At 31.5% G+C, this 18681-nt stretch overlaps 1 protein-coding gene across 1 annotated transcript in view; it reads left to right on the top strand.

Moving 5' to 3' along the window:
* Positions 1-18269, top strand: part of LOC110039051 — an 18998-nt gene extending 729 nt beyond the window's left edge. The window contains exons 2-3 of the mRNA XM_020743998.1: positions 57-1323; positions 17979-18269. Coding sequence (XP_020599657.1) covers positions 57-1323; positions 17979-18269 — 1558 coding nt within the window. The remainder of the gene's footprint in view (positions 1-56; positions 1324-17978) is intronic.
* Positions 18270-18681: the final 412 nt, after the last annotated feature.

Genomic DNA, 18681 nt, shown 5'->3' with positions numbered 1-18681 from the left:
GAGGAAGTGTTGTATGCTAAGGGATTTAATGAACAATTTATCTTGTTGATACATAGATGGCTAAGAAACAACTCTCAATCAGTGTTTATAAATGGTAAATCTCATGGTTTCTTCACCTCATCTAGAGGAATCAAGCAAGGTGACCCACTGCCTGTAACTATCTTCATCATTGCTTTTGATTACTTCTCTAAAATGTTGAATCAGCTCATGGTTTCATCCCCTCATACACTCTACAGTCATAGATCCAACATTGTTGTGAATCATTTAGCATTTGTTGATGATGTTATTATCTTTGCCAAAACAACCAAACCAGCTGTTAAATTGGTTCTTCAATGCCTGGAGAAGTTTCAGAAATGTTCTGGTATGCAATTCCATACTAAGAAATTTTTTTTGGTGTTTGGAAAACAAGTTAAACCTGAAATTAAGAATTGGACTACTGACATTAGTCGCTTCAAGGCCAGCTCTCTGCCTTTAAAATACTTAGGTACTCTGCTTGTGAAGGGGAAAACAAGACAAGTTCAATTTGATGACTGTATCACCAAAATTCAGGATAAACTAAACTACTGGGCAAATTCATTCCTTTCCAATGGGGGTAGAGTTACTCTTCTAAAAAGTGTCTTGACAGCTCTTCCATTTTATATCTCCCAGGTTTCTATAATGAAAAAGTCAACACAGTTAACATTGGAAAGATTGTTTAATAGATTTCTTTGGGCAGGTCAGAGGAAGCAAATGCATTGGACCAGTTGGCAAAAGCTGTGTAGAAGCACAAGTGCTGGTGGGCTGGGTTTCAAAAGTCTTATACAGATCTCTCAAATCAATTTTTGTAAGCTTTGGTTGATGTTTAGAGCTCAAAGTTCTCTTTGGGCTAAATTTTTGAAGGGCAACTACTGTAGAGAGATGCACCCCTCCCTTGTTAATAAAAGACTTGGGGATTCCAGGGCCTGGACCAATGTGCTAAAAGTAAGATCTCAGGCTAAAAATCTATTCATTTGGAAAATTGGAGAGGGCAAGCTTAATATTTTGCTGGATAATTGGACTGGTGAAGGTTTAATCAACATTTCATCCATCCCTCAATTTAATCTTGCAGCTCAGGTGGCTGAATTATGGTTCAATGGTGTGGTTCATCAGCAAGCTTTACAGAATATACTGGATAACAAAACTTTACAGATGGTTATGAAAAGCAGCATTGAAAAGAACAAAACTTTACAGAAAGCAATGAAAAGTGGCATTGATAGAGAAAGTAAAGATATCCTGATTGTGAAAAAGAAGGTGTCCCAGTCTTTATCTGCAGCCAATTCTAACTGCCATTTTCCTCAACATAGAGTCAGTTGGAGTAAATGTGTGTGGAATAAATTCTTTATGAATTTCGTGTATTTGAGAAACTTATATATTAACAAAATATATTGAAACATCTTTATTTACTAACTTATGTGAAAAATTTGAGAGTCATTATGATTTAAATCTAAACAGTGTAGAAATCTAAACTGACGTCAGAAGAGTCGCAGTGACAGAAACGACTTAAAATGATCTAAAAGGTGGTTTTTGATGGTTTTTGGTGTGATTTCTTCTTAGTAACTCCCTAAAATTAAATCCTAAACATATTTAAGAGAGATAAAATGAAGGGAAAGCCACCATTTTTGGAATCCTATGGCTTCCCACTCTAAAGAAACTGCTAGATATGGAATTTTCAACAGAAGAAAGTTCGTCAGTTTCGATGTGCAAAAGTTATACGATTGCATTCTTATGGAGAACAAACTAATCAAGGAGCAAAGCTTTTCCAATTGAGGATTCAACACATTGAATACTAGAGTGGAGGAGATTATTACACAGAGACGTTGTGAAGTACTTTGTTATACCACTGTCTGTATAGTAGTTCCTTTGGTGATGGAGTCTTACGCTAATCTTTATGAAATTAGCCAAGGAGTTGTCTATATTCGAGGTAGGTGGTTACAATTTAGTCATTCGAGAATAAACAACATGTTTATGATTGAAAGAGTTCTTATTTGTCACTATGCAAATTTTATCCCTACGAGAGATAGAATGGATCAACTATATAGATACATTACAGATGAAGATACAAATTGGGAACCAGAGATAACAGATATGTAAGTTTTTCTTCAACATTACTGAATCCTTCACTAAAGGCATGACATTTCTTTATTGAATCAAAATTACTTCCTACTATGAAAATCAGTAAAGTGAAAAGAAAGTGTGATTTTGAATTATCCTAGTCAAACTAGAAAACCTATTGATGTTGGCGCTTGAATAGTAAAGTATGTCTTGGATTTAATAATCAATGGAATGACTTCTGGACTGGGATATCCATCTACCATATTCTTATTGTGTAGCCTGTGGCAAGTGCCTTATCAAAGTTGGGAAAAAATGCTTCTCCCTTGGATGCCTATGGACCTAGAAGTTTATTGCAACTGCGAAGGAATTGGGAAGGAGAATGATATGAATATGTTGATGGATCAAAAATTTCAAAATTCATCGCCTATTCAACCTTACTTTAGTTTAAATGCACTTTAGAAGAGGATTAAGAAGTTGGAAAAGTAGGTACAGAATCTTATGCATTCAATTAGAAATATTTCTGAAATGTTTTACCACCTGGATTGGAGGATAAAGGAACACTTCGAACACACGGGGCATTTTTAAGAAGGTTTGGAGTGAACGTTCATAAAAAATGCTTGGATTGAAGAAGATTTGACGAACAAATTTCCTCACCAATCTTTTTACAACTTGTACGTGCACTACCAATCCATGGGAGTGATTCAAGAGATGATAGTGAAGAAGATGTTTGAACTCTTTTAGTATAGAATTCATAGTTATATTTACTATTATGTGTTTGTACTGGATTTGATTTACTTTTATTGTGGAACCTTATGTGTATTGTTTGTTAATGTTTGATATTTAGACTTCAACGTTAGTTTGTTTGCTTGATTTCAACACTAAATTAAGTGTGTTGGCTTGAAAAACATTAGTTCATAATTATTCAAATTTTATATATAAATGTGAGTTTTGTGTTGTTTGTGAAATTGTGTAATTACGAGTTTATGTATTTATTTAAGTAAATTAGAGATTGATGTGGTGTGGTACTCAACATACTTTTGAATAAAATTGAAATCAGAAAATTTTTGGCGTTGGCGCCTTTGACGACAGTTTCTCGAAAACACTTAAAATCATATAAAACCGCAAAATATACATGTAAAAAGCCATTTTTACTTTTTGTTTCGTCTTCTACCTCTAAACCAAGGCAGAAACTCAGCCTAGGGCTTCACATTTGGTGAATTTGAGGAGATTTCAAAGCCGAAATGTCTTGGATTTCATCTTCTCTTGTTAAGAGCTTTACTTTAACCTAGAAATTTTTTATTTTCATTGGGGATTTAGCCTACATTTTCAAAATCCAAAAATTTGAGAGTTTTTTGAAGAAGTTTAAAGAAAACCCATGCTAAAAAGCTTCTTATGAAATATTCCTACTTTTGGAGTTTAATTTAAGATATTGTGAATTTATTTCGATTTATATAAAAATTATTATGGCTCCAAGAGTAAAGAGGAGAAAGCCTACAGGAGATTTGCAATGCAAGTAGATTTGTGATGTATAACACCCAACATAATTATAATATCGAAATGGGCTCAAGGATATTGTTTCAGGAGTGAGCATTTTTGAAGCCGGGAGGAGAGATCAAAAGGCTAATTATTGCTCGGAAGTGGGAAACTTTCTGCTACTTCACTGCAGTAGCCATTGTTTTGGTGATTCAAGAATTTTATGTCAATATTCGAGTGACAAAGGAGGATCATATTTTTCTCTGAGGTAAGCAAGTTGAATTTACTCGAAGAAGAATTAATGAATTTATGGACTTAGAAATGCTATTAACTGTAAGTATGTTGCATTTTTTATGACTGATTCATCACTTGATGAAGTAATTACCTTTTTGACTGATGGAAGAGGAGAATGGAAAATTAAAAATAATCACAAAGTGATGCACCAAAAGTTTATGCATTTTTTGACCCATATTTTATACTAATTTTTGGTGATATTGCACTTTAATGGAAGGTATTTTGATGTTTTCTTGCAGGCTGTTAATTTTTAGGGCTTAAAGCAAAAAGAAAGCAAAGAGGATGAAATTTGGAGTCAAAATTACGTTTTGGAAGAAATGCTCAGCGCCGAGGTCAGCGCCGACGACGCAAAAGAATTTAAGGCTGGAGATTTTTACTCAGCACTGACGGTGTCAAAGGCGGTGCAGACCCGATTTCTTGAAGGTTCAATGTATTTGGATGATTTTTTGAATAGTTTTTGGAGGCACCTCTTGTTTTGGGCGGTGCAGACCCGATTTCTTGAAGGTTCAATGTATTTGGATGATTTTTTGAATAGTTTTTGGAGGCACCTCTTGGAGAACTGACCTTGGGCTCTATTTGGGGCCAAATTTCATCTGAAAAAGTGTTCCTCTACATTTTTCACTCCTTTACATTCATTTTTTGCACCACATCATTCCATTCCACTACCATATTAGAGTCAATTTTTTACTTGTTTTCATAGTTTAGAGTTTTTGTGGTGAGATTTAGTGTGAAGCTTTTTGTCAGAATGTTGGAGAAGGAGAAAAGTGAGAGATATCTTCTTCCTGTATTTCTAAGGAAAGGCTACAAAGGATTTGCTTTGAGAAAGAGATTTCAGATAAGTAATGTTTGTTTATCAGTGTTGTATGTACTTTCTATTATATATGAAATTTATGTTTTGATATTTCTTTCTCATGAAGTCTGAGTAGTTCCCTCTATCATTCTCCCTACTCTGAGAGTGACAGGAAGAGATAATATGAATGTGTCAATATTAAAATATAAAATAAATTGTGATGATTTTTTAACTCTGCACTTAATTTAATTTTTAATCTGGCCAATTGAATTTTAAAAATGTGTTGTGAAACATGTGATCTAGGAAATGGAGTGAGTTCTACAACAGAGTGCTACAACAGAGTGAGGATTGAGGATTACATTTGATTCCATGGTGGAGAACATCGTTCATGGAATTAAGTGCAAATAAAAATGCAAATGTTCTTTGTTGGGTGTAGAATTGGAGAACCTTTAGGGTGATAGACAAAAATCTTCAATTAGGTCTTATTGTTTAAAAATTGAAGTGAAAGCTAGCCTTCAGGTGAAGGGAAGTGGGGGCTCTGAAGTAGGAGCCGGTATCCTCCTAGCCTAGCCACAGATTTAGGGACTAAACACTGAGATTAGCCAATGATTTTCTATGCACTGTATTAGGGTAGAGAATTAAAATTGCTCCTATTTGGCACAATACATACTATGAACATTTATTTCATCTCATTTTACCATAGCTTCATTGTAGTGAGAAGGATGTTTTTTCAAATAAAAATCTTCGTTACATAAACATAGTTAATAGATTAGTATTTATTGTTTTAAACTTTGCATTTTTGATTTGGTAATAGTTTAGAAATTTAATTTTGATTACATATCAACAATTGAAATTAGTGACAATGATTTCAATTGACTTTCTATGAATTTCTTAGCAAATTTATCATTTCCAATTTAAACCTACTCCGTAGGAATAATATTTGGGGCTTAAATAGAAAGTCCATTATTACTTGATAATTATACATATACTTACATAGGATACTTGCGTAGAATCCGAATATTAATTGACTATATTTAATTAAAGTTTACACAATCTATCACAACAAAAAAATTAGATCAAGTTTTTGGCGTCGTTGCCGGGGAAAGTAACAATTAATTAAATAGTTTTGAGAAATTAGGAAATTTTGAGATAATATATATACAATAAAAAAAATAACAAAATCAAAAATAAAAAAAAATGATATTTTTATTAGAGTGTTTATTCGCATATTGGATCTGAATGGTTAGCACCTTACAATTCAGAATTAGAAAGTACTATTAGAGACATTTGAAAACAACAAAGAGAGATTAAAATTTTACAAGAAATGGTGAATAACTTAGATAATCCAATAAATGAAAATTGACAAAGACCTTTAGGAGATTATGCAAATCCGATAGCAGATGAACTTCACTTGACTATTCAAAATCCTGATGTTGTTGCCAATTCATTTGAGCTTAAATCTGCTATTATTCAGATGGTACAAAATAATCAATTTGGAAGATCACCTACCGAAGATCCTAACTTACATCTTGCTAGTTTTCTTGAAATTTGTGCTAAATTTAAATATGATGGAGTGTCTAATGATGCTGTTAGGATTAGACTTTTTCCTTTTTCATTAAGGGAAAAAGCCAGCACTTTGTTAAATTTGTTAGCACCTGGATCTATCAGAACTTGGGGAGAGCTATCACAAGAATTCTTGGCTAAATATTTTCCACCCTCGAAAACTGCTAAGCTTAGAAATGATATTACATCTTTTTTGTCAGTTTGAAGGGGAATCGATATATGAAGCCTGAGAAAGATTTAAAGATCTTCTTAGAAATTATCCACACCATGCTTTACCAAATTGGTTAATAATTTAAACATTTTACAATGGATTAGTAGGATCACTTAGATTTATTATAGATGCTGATGTGGGTGGTTCATTAATGTCAAAACCTTTTGATGAAGGATATTCTTTAATTGAAGAAATGGCTACTAATATTTTTCAATGGCCCTCTGAAAGGGTAAATCCTAAGAGAGTAGCTAGTATTCATGATTTTGATGTAATGTCTATTTTGGAATCTCAAATTGCTGCTATTTATAAAAAGATTGATCAAATGGGAGTGAATTATTCTGAAATACCCCCAGTATTAGAGGAGAATTCACTAGGACAAATTATTGATACTCAATCATCTTATGAAAATTTAAATGCTCAAAATAATTAAAATAACAATACCTATTCTAACTTTAATAACAATCCCTATTCTAACTATCGAAATAACAATCCCTATTCTAACTATTTTTACCCTGGATGGAAAAATCACCCTAATTTTAGTTGGAATAATTATAATAATTTGGTGAATCCATTCAAAAATCTGAACAATCAAGAAAATCCTTATTTTTGACTTTATTATCCTCCAGGATTTAACTCCAACCCTAACCCACAAGTTAAGGAAAAGAAGTTGACCATGGAAGAGGTAATGTTGAATATGGTAAATCAAATACAAAATCAAGGGGCTGCTATTAGAAATATTGAAAATCAATTAGGACATATTGCTACTACACTTAGTAATAGACCTTCTGAAATTCTTCCAAGTACTGTGGAAGTTAATCTAAAAGATCAAAATAAAGAGCAAATTAAAGTTATTCAATTATGAAGTGGAAAAGAAGTTGAAACAAGGATCTAAAGAGAAATTGAAGTTGATGAAGAGAAGGAAGAAATGGAAAATGATCAATGGGAAAATGAACAAACACAGGTCTCTGCAGAAAAACCATTACCTCCGTTTCCTGAAAGACTGAAGCAGAAGAATAAAGATAAAAAAATTACAAAATTTTTTGAAATCCTTAAGAAGTTAACTATAAATATTCCTTTTGTTAAAGATTTGGAACAAATTCCAAGTTATGTGAAATTTTATGAAGAATGTATTAAACAAGAAAAGGAAGTTTACAGATCATGAGACCGTTGCACTCAGCGAAGAGTGTAGTGCTATTATTTAGAAAAAGCTTACTGAAAAATTAAATGATCCTAGTAGTTTTACTATACTTTGTGCAATTAAAGAAAAGTTTTATGGAAAAGCTTTATGTGATTTAGGAGAGAGTATTAATCTTATGCCTTCATCAATTTTTAAACGTTTAGCTTTGGGAGATATTTCCCCTACTATTGTAACTCTTCAGTTAGTTGACCGATCAATAACTTATCCAAAAGGAGTTATAGAAGATGTGCTAGTAAAAGGGGATAAATTTATTTTCCCTGTAGACTTTATAGTATTGAATAAGGAGGAAGATAAAGAGATTCCTATTATTTTAGGGAGACCATTTCTCGCAACAGGAAAAGTTGTAATAGATGTGCAAAAAGAAGAATTAATAATGAGGGTTAATGATCAAGAAGTGAAATTTAATATAGCAAAAGCTATGAAAAATCCTGCAATAGAAAAAGATAATGAATGTTTTAGATTGGAAGTAGCTGATTATCTAAGGACTGAGCAGTTTAAGAATGAGTTCAAAGATAAATTAAAGCAAGGAGAAATTTTTTATACTGAAGATGAAGTAAAAGGAGAAGATTTGGATTATATTGAGGGCAAATTTGAAGCATTAGACTTGCTGGAAAATGATAGTAAAAACCTTACTCCTTCAAGTATTAAACCACCTAAACTTGAATTGAAGATATTACCTGCCCATTTAAAATATATAATTTTAGGAGGGTCATCTACATTGCCTATTATTATATCTTCTGAGTTAACTAAAATTCAGGAACAAAAGTTGATGAATATGTTGAAAAAGTATAAAAAGGCTTGTGGATGGACTTTAGTAGATATTAAGGGAATTAGTCCTTCAATTTGTATGCACAGAATTTTATTAGATGAACAGAATGAACTTTAAGCGGATGCTCAGAGAAGATTAAACCTAATAATGAAAGAAGTTGTTAAAAAAGAGATTTTAAAGTGGTTAGATGCTGGAATTGTATATCATATTTTAGATAGTGCTTGGGTAAAACCAATTCACTGTGTTCCAAAGAATGGAGGTGTGACTGTTGAAGAAAATGAGAAAAATGAGTTAATACAATTAAGACAAATAACTGGTTGGTGAATTTGCATTGACTATAGAAAACTAAATATGGCCACCAGAAAAGAACACTTTCCTTTACCCTCTCTAGGCCAAATGTTAGATAGATTGGCTAGGAACAAATATTATTACTTTTTAGATGGATGTAATAGATATGATGAAATTTCAATTGCTCTCGAGGATCAAGGGAAAACAATGTTTACAAGCCCATACGGAACATTTATTTTTTGTAGAATGCCTTTTGGACTATGCAATGACTATGCAATGCACCTGCATGCACCTGCATCATTTCAAAGATGCATGATGTCAATTTTTAGCAATTTTATAGAGCATGGAATGGAAGTGTTTATGGATGATTTTTCTGTATTTGGGACTTCGTTTGACTTATGTAGTAATAATTTAAAAAAAGTTCAGGAAGTATGTGAAAAAAATAACCTAGTTTTAAATTGGGAAAAAATGTTAATTTATGGTTGCAGGAGATATTGTTCTTCGGCATAAAATTTTTGAAAAAGGTATGGAAGTGATCCTACAAAAATCTAAGTTATGGGAAAATTACCCTTCTAATAGTGATAAAGGGTGGAGAATTTTTCTAGGACATGCTAGTTTTTACTGGCGCTACATAAAATTTTTTTCAAAAATAACTAAACCACTATGCCAACTTTTAGAAAATGATACAAAATTTGATTTTAATGAGGAATGCATAACAACATTTCAATTATTAAAGAAAAAATTAATTACGACACCTATAATATTACCACCTAACTGGGAGAAATCATTTGAAATAATGTGCGATGTTATGTGCGATGTGAAATAATGTGCGATGTTAGTGATTATGCTATTAGGGTTGTATTAGGACAAAGGCACGACAAAGTTTTTAAAGTTATATATTATGCTAGTAAAACTCAAAATAATGCATAAATTAATTATTCTATTACTGAATGAGAGTTGTTAGCTATTGTTTATGCCTTTGATAAATTTAGACCTTATTTAATTGGAAATAAATTTGTAGTGCATACAAATTATTCTGCTATTAAATACTTAATGCAAAAGAAGGATGCTAAAAAAAGATTAATTGAGGGATACTTTAATAAAAAGTGTTTGATTTTATCGTGGTTGATAGAAATGGAAACGATAATAAAATAGTTGATCATTTGTCTAGAATAGGAATAAAAATATAAACTAATTTTACAAATGAAATTTTAGAAAATTTCCCTGATGAACATTTATATAGTATTGATGAAAAGGATGTACCATAGTATGCTGACAAAGTAAACTATATTGCAAGTGATATTCTACCACATGATATCAAGAATCCACAATTAAAGAAATTTATCTAAGATTCAAAAGACTATTTTTGGGATGACCCATATTTATATAAATAAAGTAAAAATCTAATTATTAGAAGATGTTTGCCTTATGAAGAAACTCAATAGATAATTGGAAGATGTCATGATTCTGAATTTGGAGGACATTTTGGAACAAATAGAACTGCATATAAAATTTTGCAAGCTGGATTTTATTGGCCTACTATTTTTAGAGATGTTAATGAATATATTAAAATATGCGATAGATGTCAACGAGTAGGAAATATTTCTAGAAGAAACAAAATTCTGCTAAATTACGCATTAGAAGTAGAAATTTTTTATGTGTAGGGATTAGACTTTATGGGACCATTTATGCATTCATTTGAAAATTTATATGTTTTACTTGCTGTTGATTATTTGTCTAAGTGGATTGAAGCTATTGTTGTGCCTAGATGTGATGCTCGGAGTGTTTCTAAATTTTTAATTAAAAATATTTTTACAAGATATGGAACGCCAAGAGTAATCATTACTGATGGAGGAACTCATTTCAGGAATAATAAAATCAAAAAATTGATCAAGAAATATGATATAATGCATAAATTCTCTACTGCCTATCATCCTCAGACTAGCGGTCTAACAGAAATATTAAATCATGAAACTAAACACATTTTAGGAAAAGTTGTAAATACTTATAAATTTGAATGGTCTGCTAGACTAGATACTGCAATATGGGCATACAGAACTGCTTATAAAACTCTTATAAGAACGTCCCCACAGAGATTGATTTTTGAAAAAACATGTTATTTACCAGTAGAATTGGAACATAAAGCATTTTGGGCTATTAATGAATTTAGTTTTAATTTAAAGGACGCTGATGAGAAAAGGTTATTGCAACTCAATGAACTTGAGGAGATTAGAAACAAAGCATATGATATTGCAAAAATCTATAAAGAGAAAATAAAAATATGACATGATCGAAAGATTATTAAGAAGAAATTCAAACCTAGATAAGAAGTTCTACTACATAATACGAGATTGAGATTATTTCTAGGAAAACTAAAATCCAAATGGTTAGGACCATTTAAAGTGATTAAATTCTAACATTATGGTACTGTTGTTATTAAAGATCCTAACACTGGAAAGATATTTAAAGTTAATTGGAATCGTTTGAAACATTATTATGAAGGGCACATATCTCATTTTAAAGAAGTTTTAATGTTAAGTCAACCCAACTAAAGAAATGGTATATCAGGTTGACGACGTTAAACCAAGCGCTTTGTGAGAGGCAACCCATACTTATATTTGTATGTATTACTATTTTGTTTCATAAAGTGTCTTATATATTAGTATTTAATAATCGTACACAATTTCATTTATTTTAAATTAATTCAAATATTGGTATTGGAGAAAAGTTTAGAATCGAATTGAACAAAAAAAATGAAAGTCACAATTTTGGTCATTGGCGCCGACGACACCAAAGTGGGCGCCGACGGCTCCCTAGATAATGGACATCACTGCCGGCATCGCCAATTGGGAGCACCGACGGCGCTGAGATTGGTTGGACTATTTTGGATGACTTTTGGTAGATTTTAGCGTGATTTCACTTCATAATAACTGTCGAGAAGAGTTTAAAAAGGCCTAAAAACATTCTTGGACTCCTAGAGACTTTCTATTTTAGGATTTCATGGCTTCCAATTCTAGAAATATTTTGAGGTATGGATTTTTCAACAAAATAAAGTATATTAGTTTTGACGTGCATCGATTATACGATAAAGTTATTACAAAGAGGAGATTGATCAAGGAAAGAGGATTTGTTGATCATGGAGTGATCAATCCAACTTGTCCGATTGATAAGATCATTTTACAAAGGCGTTGGGAAGTTATGTGTTACACTACATCTGCGGTTGTCGTACCTGTGGTGAAGAATTTTTATGCAAACTTACATGAAAATACTCAAGGTGTTGTCTTTGTATGAGGTAAGGCTGTACCATTTAGTCCTGCAAGGATTAATGAATTGTATATGATAGACAACGTTCTAACCTTTCATTATACAAATTTCATTTCTACACGAGATTTGATGCAAGATGTGTATAATCTTCTGACAGGTCAAAGTGAGATGTGGGAGGTACGAGATAAAGGATATGTTAGTTTCTTCACTTCATTACTTAAGCCAATCTCAAACTAATGGCATTTCTTTATTGCTGCAAAGTTACTCCCTACTATGAAAATTAGTAGAGTCACCAATGAATGTGTTATTTTAAATTACGGCATTCAAATGGAAAAACCCATTGATATAGGGTCTATTATATTTAAATCTTTAAATCGATATGGGTATCCTTACTAATGGACCAATTTATGGACTTGGGCATATATCTGCCATCTTTTTGATTTGCAGTCAAGCCCAAGTGCCATATGAAAGTTGGGAAAAGACTTTATTACCTTAGGATCCCATGATCCCTATTGATGAGAATTATTTTGGAAATGGAAATGAAGTATTAGAAGCCATCATAGATCAATCTTCACATGCTTCAACTCTATTAATACCACCAACAGTTGGAAGTTTGTTTGCTTTGGAAAAGAAATTGAAGAAAATTGAAAGGAAACTTCGGATTATTATAAACATAGTAGTTGATCTTAAATACATTTTTGATCACCTAGATTGTAGAATGAAAGAAATTTTGATCATACTAGAACTTTTGAAGTAGGATTAGTTTGGAAGTTTAAAGAACATGTATAGATTGAAGAAAATTTGACAGATCAATTCTCATACCAATCATGCTACAACTTATATGGTCATTACCAATCTATGGGAGATATTAGAGGAGAAGAAAGCACTGAAGAAGAGGTGTAATAATTGAAGTCTTTAGATTCACTATCTAATTTAGAACATTATATATATTTAGTGTAATTGTGTGGATTTGATTTGATTTGGTTTGTTTTTTCTTTAGAATTCTAAACTTTGATTGTGTTTATAGTTTTGTGATAGCGTTTAGTGTTGTGGCTTGATTTCAATGCTGATTTATAATTAGTTTGTTTAATATGCGTGATGGTGTAATTAAAAAATGTGTTTGTAAAAAGTGTACTTTCATATATAAAAGTTAGTTTGTTGTTGTTTGTAAAAATTGTTGTTTGTGAAATGTTTTGTTTCTAAATTATTGTTAGATAAAAATTTGTGTCTAAATTACTAAACATTTTAGGCCTTCAGCGCCAATAGGAAATTGAAAATTAAAAAAATCAAAATATGGATTTTTTAGGCCTTCAGCGCCAACGGCACTGACATCGGCGCCGACGATGCCCTCTACTCGACAACAAATTAAACCCCTAAAAATTTGTAGTTTTTACTGTGGCCACCATTGTTTTACGCTCAAGTCATCTTCAACTTTCGATTTGGGCGGCTAGGGCTTGACTTTGGGCGAATTTGAGGCAATTTAGAGGCTAAAAGACTTTAGATTTCATCTTCTCTAGGTAAGAGCTACACTTTAAACCATAAATTTTTTATTTTCACTAAGGATTAATCTCACATTGCATGGATCCGAAAATATGGAAATTTTTTGAGAAATGAGAAAATCCTTTGGTGATGAACTCTTATTTAGTGATTTAAAGTTTAAAATGTTTTACATTTTAATTTTTGGAATTTTTGGATTTATTGAGAATTTTTCAAATTTTTTTTGGATTTCCTATGGCACCTAAATCAAGTAAAAGAAAAATAGAATATAGCAGAGATTTTTTAGCTTTAGAGCCAATGCTTGATTACATAGTTTGCAACAAAATAAAAAAGTGATTTAGGACCAAGGTTTTAAAAATTCGGGAGGAGAAGTTGAACATTTGATTACTGCTCGACAGTGGGAAAATTTCTGTTATTTAACTATCGATGTGATAGCTAGGATTGTAATAGAAGTTTATGCCAACCTTTCTGAAGCTTTAGATGATTTTATTTTTGTTCGAGGAAAAAGGGTGGACTTTACTCCAAAAAAAATTAATAAGTTTTATCAGTTAGAAGATGTGTATAGATGCCAATATCATTCTTTTTCTACTACAGATCAAGCTTTAGATGAAGTTATTTCTTTTCTGACGAGTGAAAAAAGGGCTTAGAAAATAAAGAATGGAGTTAAAGTTAACTTTCCCATTTCTATGTTGAATGTAGTATCTAACACCTGACATTATTTTATTTCTAGGAGGATGATTCCACTGAATTATCATAGCAATCCATTGCTTAACCAAGGATAGAGTCATCCTGAACTTCTATATTCAGTAGGTGATGGACATAAATGTAGGCTCTATCATTTATATGAACACTCGATCTATTGCTACAGGAGCACTGGTGGATTGATTGGCGCACCCTGCTCTAATTTACACACTTTGTGAGCATGCAAAAGTTGATTTCAGACCAGATGAGGAAAGGATTGAGCCTCAGAGACTGATTGGGCCTGCCAACATCAAGACTTATGAGTCCTATATTGATTAGAGATCTGGAAGACAGGCCAAATATATTCCTTCCACTTTTACAACCCCTAGTGAGCCTACTTTAAGTGACCCTAGTAACAAGGAGTTGTTGGACCGAATTATGATTCAACAAGGTGATATTTTGAGGATGGATCATAAGATGCAAAATATGGAGGCTAGAAGTGCTCACACTAGTGATCTGCTTCACCAGAAATTTGAATATGGTGCTGCTTATGATGGTGCTTTAGTGAGATATCTGAGGGGTGAGCATACAGTTTAGTTCCCGATTCACCCTACTTATACTCCATATCAGCAGCAGAAGTTAGATGTCGATGATAAGGAAGATAATGAATGGTGATCTATTTGGTCTGTTTGTTTGTTTTTTTATTGTGTTATTGTAATCTTTGCGTTGTGATGTTGTTGAGACTTTGTTTGTTATGTTATGCTAAAATGTAATATGAAACACTTTTTTTATTTTTAGAATTTAGTTTAGTTATGTTGTGATTTTCAACACTTTGTTATGTATTGTGATTAGCTCTTTCTCAGCAAATTTTATATGTATTATGTACAATTTAATGTTTTTAGCCTTGTAATTCTCATAGTAACACCTGCAACATTTCAAAATTTATGTTCAAAAATGAAAATCTCCAACAGGTTTGAATTAAATTTATGTTCAAAAATCAAAATCTCCAACAGGTTTGAAGTTTGAATTTTTTTTATATATATTATTTTACCCTTCATTTTTAAAGTTCTTCATGTAAAAATGTTTTATAAATTTAAGTTTGGGGGGAGAAGAATTATCTTTGTTAAAAAAGAACTTAATTTTATTTGTCCTCACTTAACTACATTTTCAAAATTTTAAATTTAACATGACCTTTAGTATTAGCCTTTAGTATTAGATTAGTATTAGAGGTTAACTTTGGATAACTATACTTATGTTTCTAAATATATAGTAAATTTAAGTAAAAATGTTCAATAATAAAGGTTAATACTAGGGGGTAAGATATTTGGTAAAAGAGAATAAGAATATGTTTTTCTATTTTTAGTAAAGGAAATTTGTATTTTTGAAGTATTAAAAATCTTGAAGAAATTCATGTAAAAAGAAAAGGATTAAACTTTATGAAATCATTAATATGAAATCTTTAATTTAATATAAATTTGTTAAGTGAAAAAAATGTAAAAACTTTTTAACTTTAAAAAGAGGATAGTGAAGTTCAAAATCATTACAGGCTATCCAAATATAGTAATCCTCAGAAAAAGAAAAGAAAAAGAAAAAAAAGAAAAAGAAAAGTAAAAGAAAAGGTATGTGGAGAAGCTTGAGAAGATGCTTAAATAAAAATTGGCTTCACTTGAATCAATTTAAGCAAAAAAACTTGGATACATTTTCTAAACTTTTGATTTGAATACTAACTTAATTATTAATAAAGTTTTATGAAGTTCTTTTTCATATGAACATTTTAAATGACTTTAATATGAAAATTTGCAATTTTTCTGGAAAGAAATAGAGGATCAGAAACCTTAGACTTAATTACTGAATACCCTTACACCTTTATTATTAACTGGAGTTGTTTTGAATTTTTCTTTTTTGAATTTTTCTTAAGTTTTCTTAAGTTAAACAATTATATTTAGAGAACTAAAATATGGAAATCTAAAGGTTAAATTCATTACCATAAGTCATATTTTTTATGTAGTAGAGAAGTTACTTGAGGACAAGTACCATGTAATTTTGCGGGATTTTGATACACTGGAAATATATGCATTTTTAGACCCATATTTTATACTCATTTTTGGTGATAATACTCATCTTTGATGATATTGCACTTTAATGGAAGGTATTTTGATTTTCTCTTATAGGTTGTTGATTTTTAGGGGTTAAGGCAAAAAGAAAGCAAAAAGGATGAATTTTGGAGTCAAAATTACATTTTTGAAGAAATACTCGTTTGTCGGCAGCGCCGAGGTAAACACCGATAGTGCAGAACAACTTAAGTAGAGATTTTTACTCAGCGCCGATGGTGCTAAAGGCATTTCAGACCTTTGCTAAAGGCGTTTCAGACCTTGTTTCTAGAATATTCGATGTATTTGGATGATTTTTTGAAGAGTTTTTGGAGGCACCTCTTCAAGAACCGACCTTGAGCCCTATTTGGGGCTGAATTTCATCAAAAAGTGATCCTCTACATTTTTCACTCCTCTAGGTTCATTTTTTGCACCATATCATTCCATTCCACTACCATATTAGAGTCAATTTTTTATTTTTCATTCATAGTTTAGAGTTTTTGTGGTGAGATTTAGTGTGAAACTTTCTGTAAGAGGGTTGGAGAAGGAGAAAAGTCAGATATCTTCTTCCTGCATTTCTAAGGAAAGGCTACAAAGGATTTGCTTTGAGATAGAGTTTTCAGATAAGTATTGTTTATTTATCAGTTTTGTATGAACTTTTTTTTATATATGAAATTTGTGTTTTGTTCTTTTTTTTCTGATATGAAGTCTGAGTAGTTTCCTTTAAATTTCTCCATACTCTGAGATATGGTGAAATGAAGCGATAATTTAGATGTACTAATTTTAAAATATAAAATAAATTGTGATGGTTTTTCAACTCCATTTTTAATTTATTTTTCGATCTAGCCAATTGAATTGTTAAAATGTGTTGTGAAACATATGATCCGGGAAATGGAGTATGAGTTCTACAACAGAGTGAGGATCACATTTGATTCCATGGAGGAGAACATCGTTCATGAAATTAAGTGAAAATAAATAGGGAAGTATTATTTTTTGGGTGTAGAATTTGAGAACCTTTAGGGTGACAGATTAAAATCTTCAATTTGGTCTTATTGTATAAAAACTGAAGCAAGAGCTAGCCTTCAGGTGAAGGAAAGTGGGAGCTCTAGAGTGGGAGCAGATATAGGATCCGTTATCCCCCTAGCCTAGCCATAGATTTAGGGACTAAACACTGAGATTAGGCAATGATTTTCAATGCACTCTATCAGGGTAGAGAATTAAAATTTCTCTTATTTGGCACAATACATATTATGAACTTTTATCTCATCTCATTTTACCATAGCTTAATTGTAGTGGGAAGGATGCTTTTTCACATAAAAATCTTCGTTACATAAACATAGTTAATAGATTAGTATTTACTGTTTTAAACTTTACATTTTTGATTTGATAATAGTTTAAAAATTTAATTTTTATTACATCTCAACAATAGAAATTAGTGACAGTGATTTCAATTGACTTTCTGTGAATTTCCTAACAAATTTATCATTTCCAATTTAAACCTTCCTCATAGGATTGACATTTGGGGCTTAAATAGAAATTCCATTATTACTTGATAATGATACATATACTTGCGTAGAATCTAAATATTAATTGATTATACTTATTTAAATTTTACACAATCTTTCGCAACAAAAAAAATGAATAACAAAGTCAATTTCTTCACTTCCATGTTAAGTTTTCAATCTAAGGCATGACATTACTTCATCTCTACAATGTTGCTTCCAACAAATCACCTAAGCGAAGTAACTAAGGAAAGAGTACTGCTAAATTTCTGCATTCAACAAATGAAGGCAGTGGATATTGGTGCTCTTATTGTGCATAATGCTCAGAACATTGATAGAAGTGGGAAAGCTATTGGTTTGGGATATCCTATCATTATTTTTACTTTATGTGAACAATCAGGAGCAGAATTTGGGAGAAATGAGGAAAAGTTGCAACCACTGGAACCTATTGGAAAACCCACTGTACATAAATTTGAATCATTTGTTGGATCTAGGAGTGGAAGTAGTGCTAGACCCTCCACACTTGTTGCAGGACCATCTACATCTGGTTCTATTTCACTTGAAAATATTATGGAGTAGTTAATGATTCAACAATCAGATCTTCTAACAATGCAAAAAAAAAGGCATAATCAAAGCTATAAATTCCTACAAAGATGAATATAAGCAAAAAAGAGTCCAGCATGATAGTGCATATGAAGAGGTGATGATTAGATTCTTGAGGGTTGGTCATATAGAAGAGTTTCCTACATGCCCCAGCTTCACGCCTTATTTGCATGAAGAAGATGAAGAAGAAGAGGAACAAGAGGAAAAGGAGGATGGTGAAGAGTAGATTTTATTTAGGTTTATTTATTTTTATGTTTTGTTATTTGTTTTGTTTTATTGTTGATTTTAAATGTGGAAAATTTATGTGTTTAATTTGTGGGCCTATTGAACTAGTGTATGTAATGATAAATTTTAGACTTTTTTTTTTCATCATTTTTAATTTACTGTT

This window comes from Phalaenopsis equestris, unplaced genomic scaffold (genome assembly GCF_001263595.1).
Source record: "Phalaenopsis equestris unplaced genomic scaffold, ASM126359v1 Scaffold234953, whole genome shotgun sequence".
Classification (NCBI taxonomy): Eukaryota; Viridiplantae; Streptophyta; class Magnoliopsida; order Asparagales; family Orchidaceae; genus Phalaenopsis; species Phalaenopsis equestris.
This window is presented reverse-complemented; position numbering and strand designations above follow the sequence as displayed.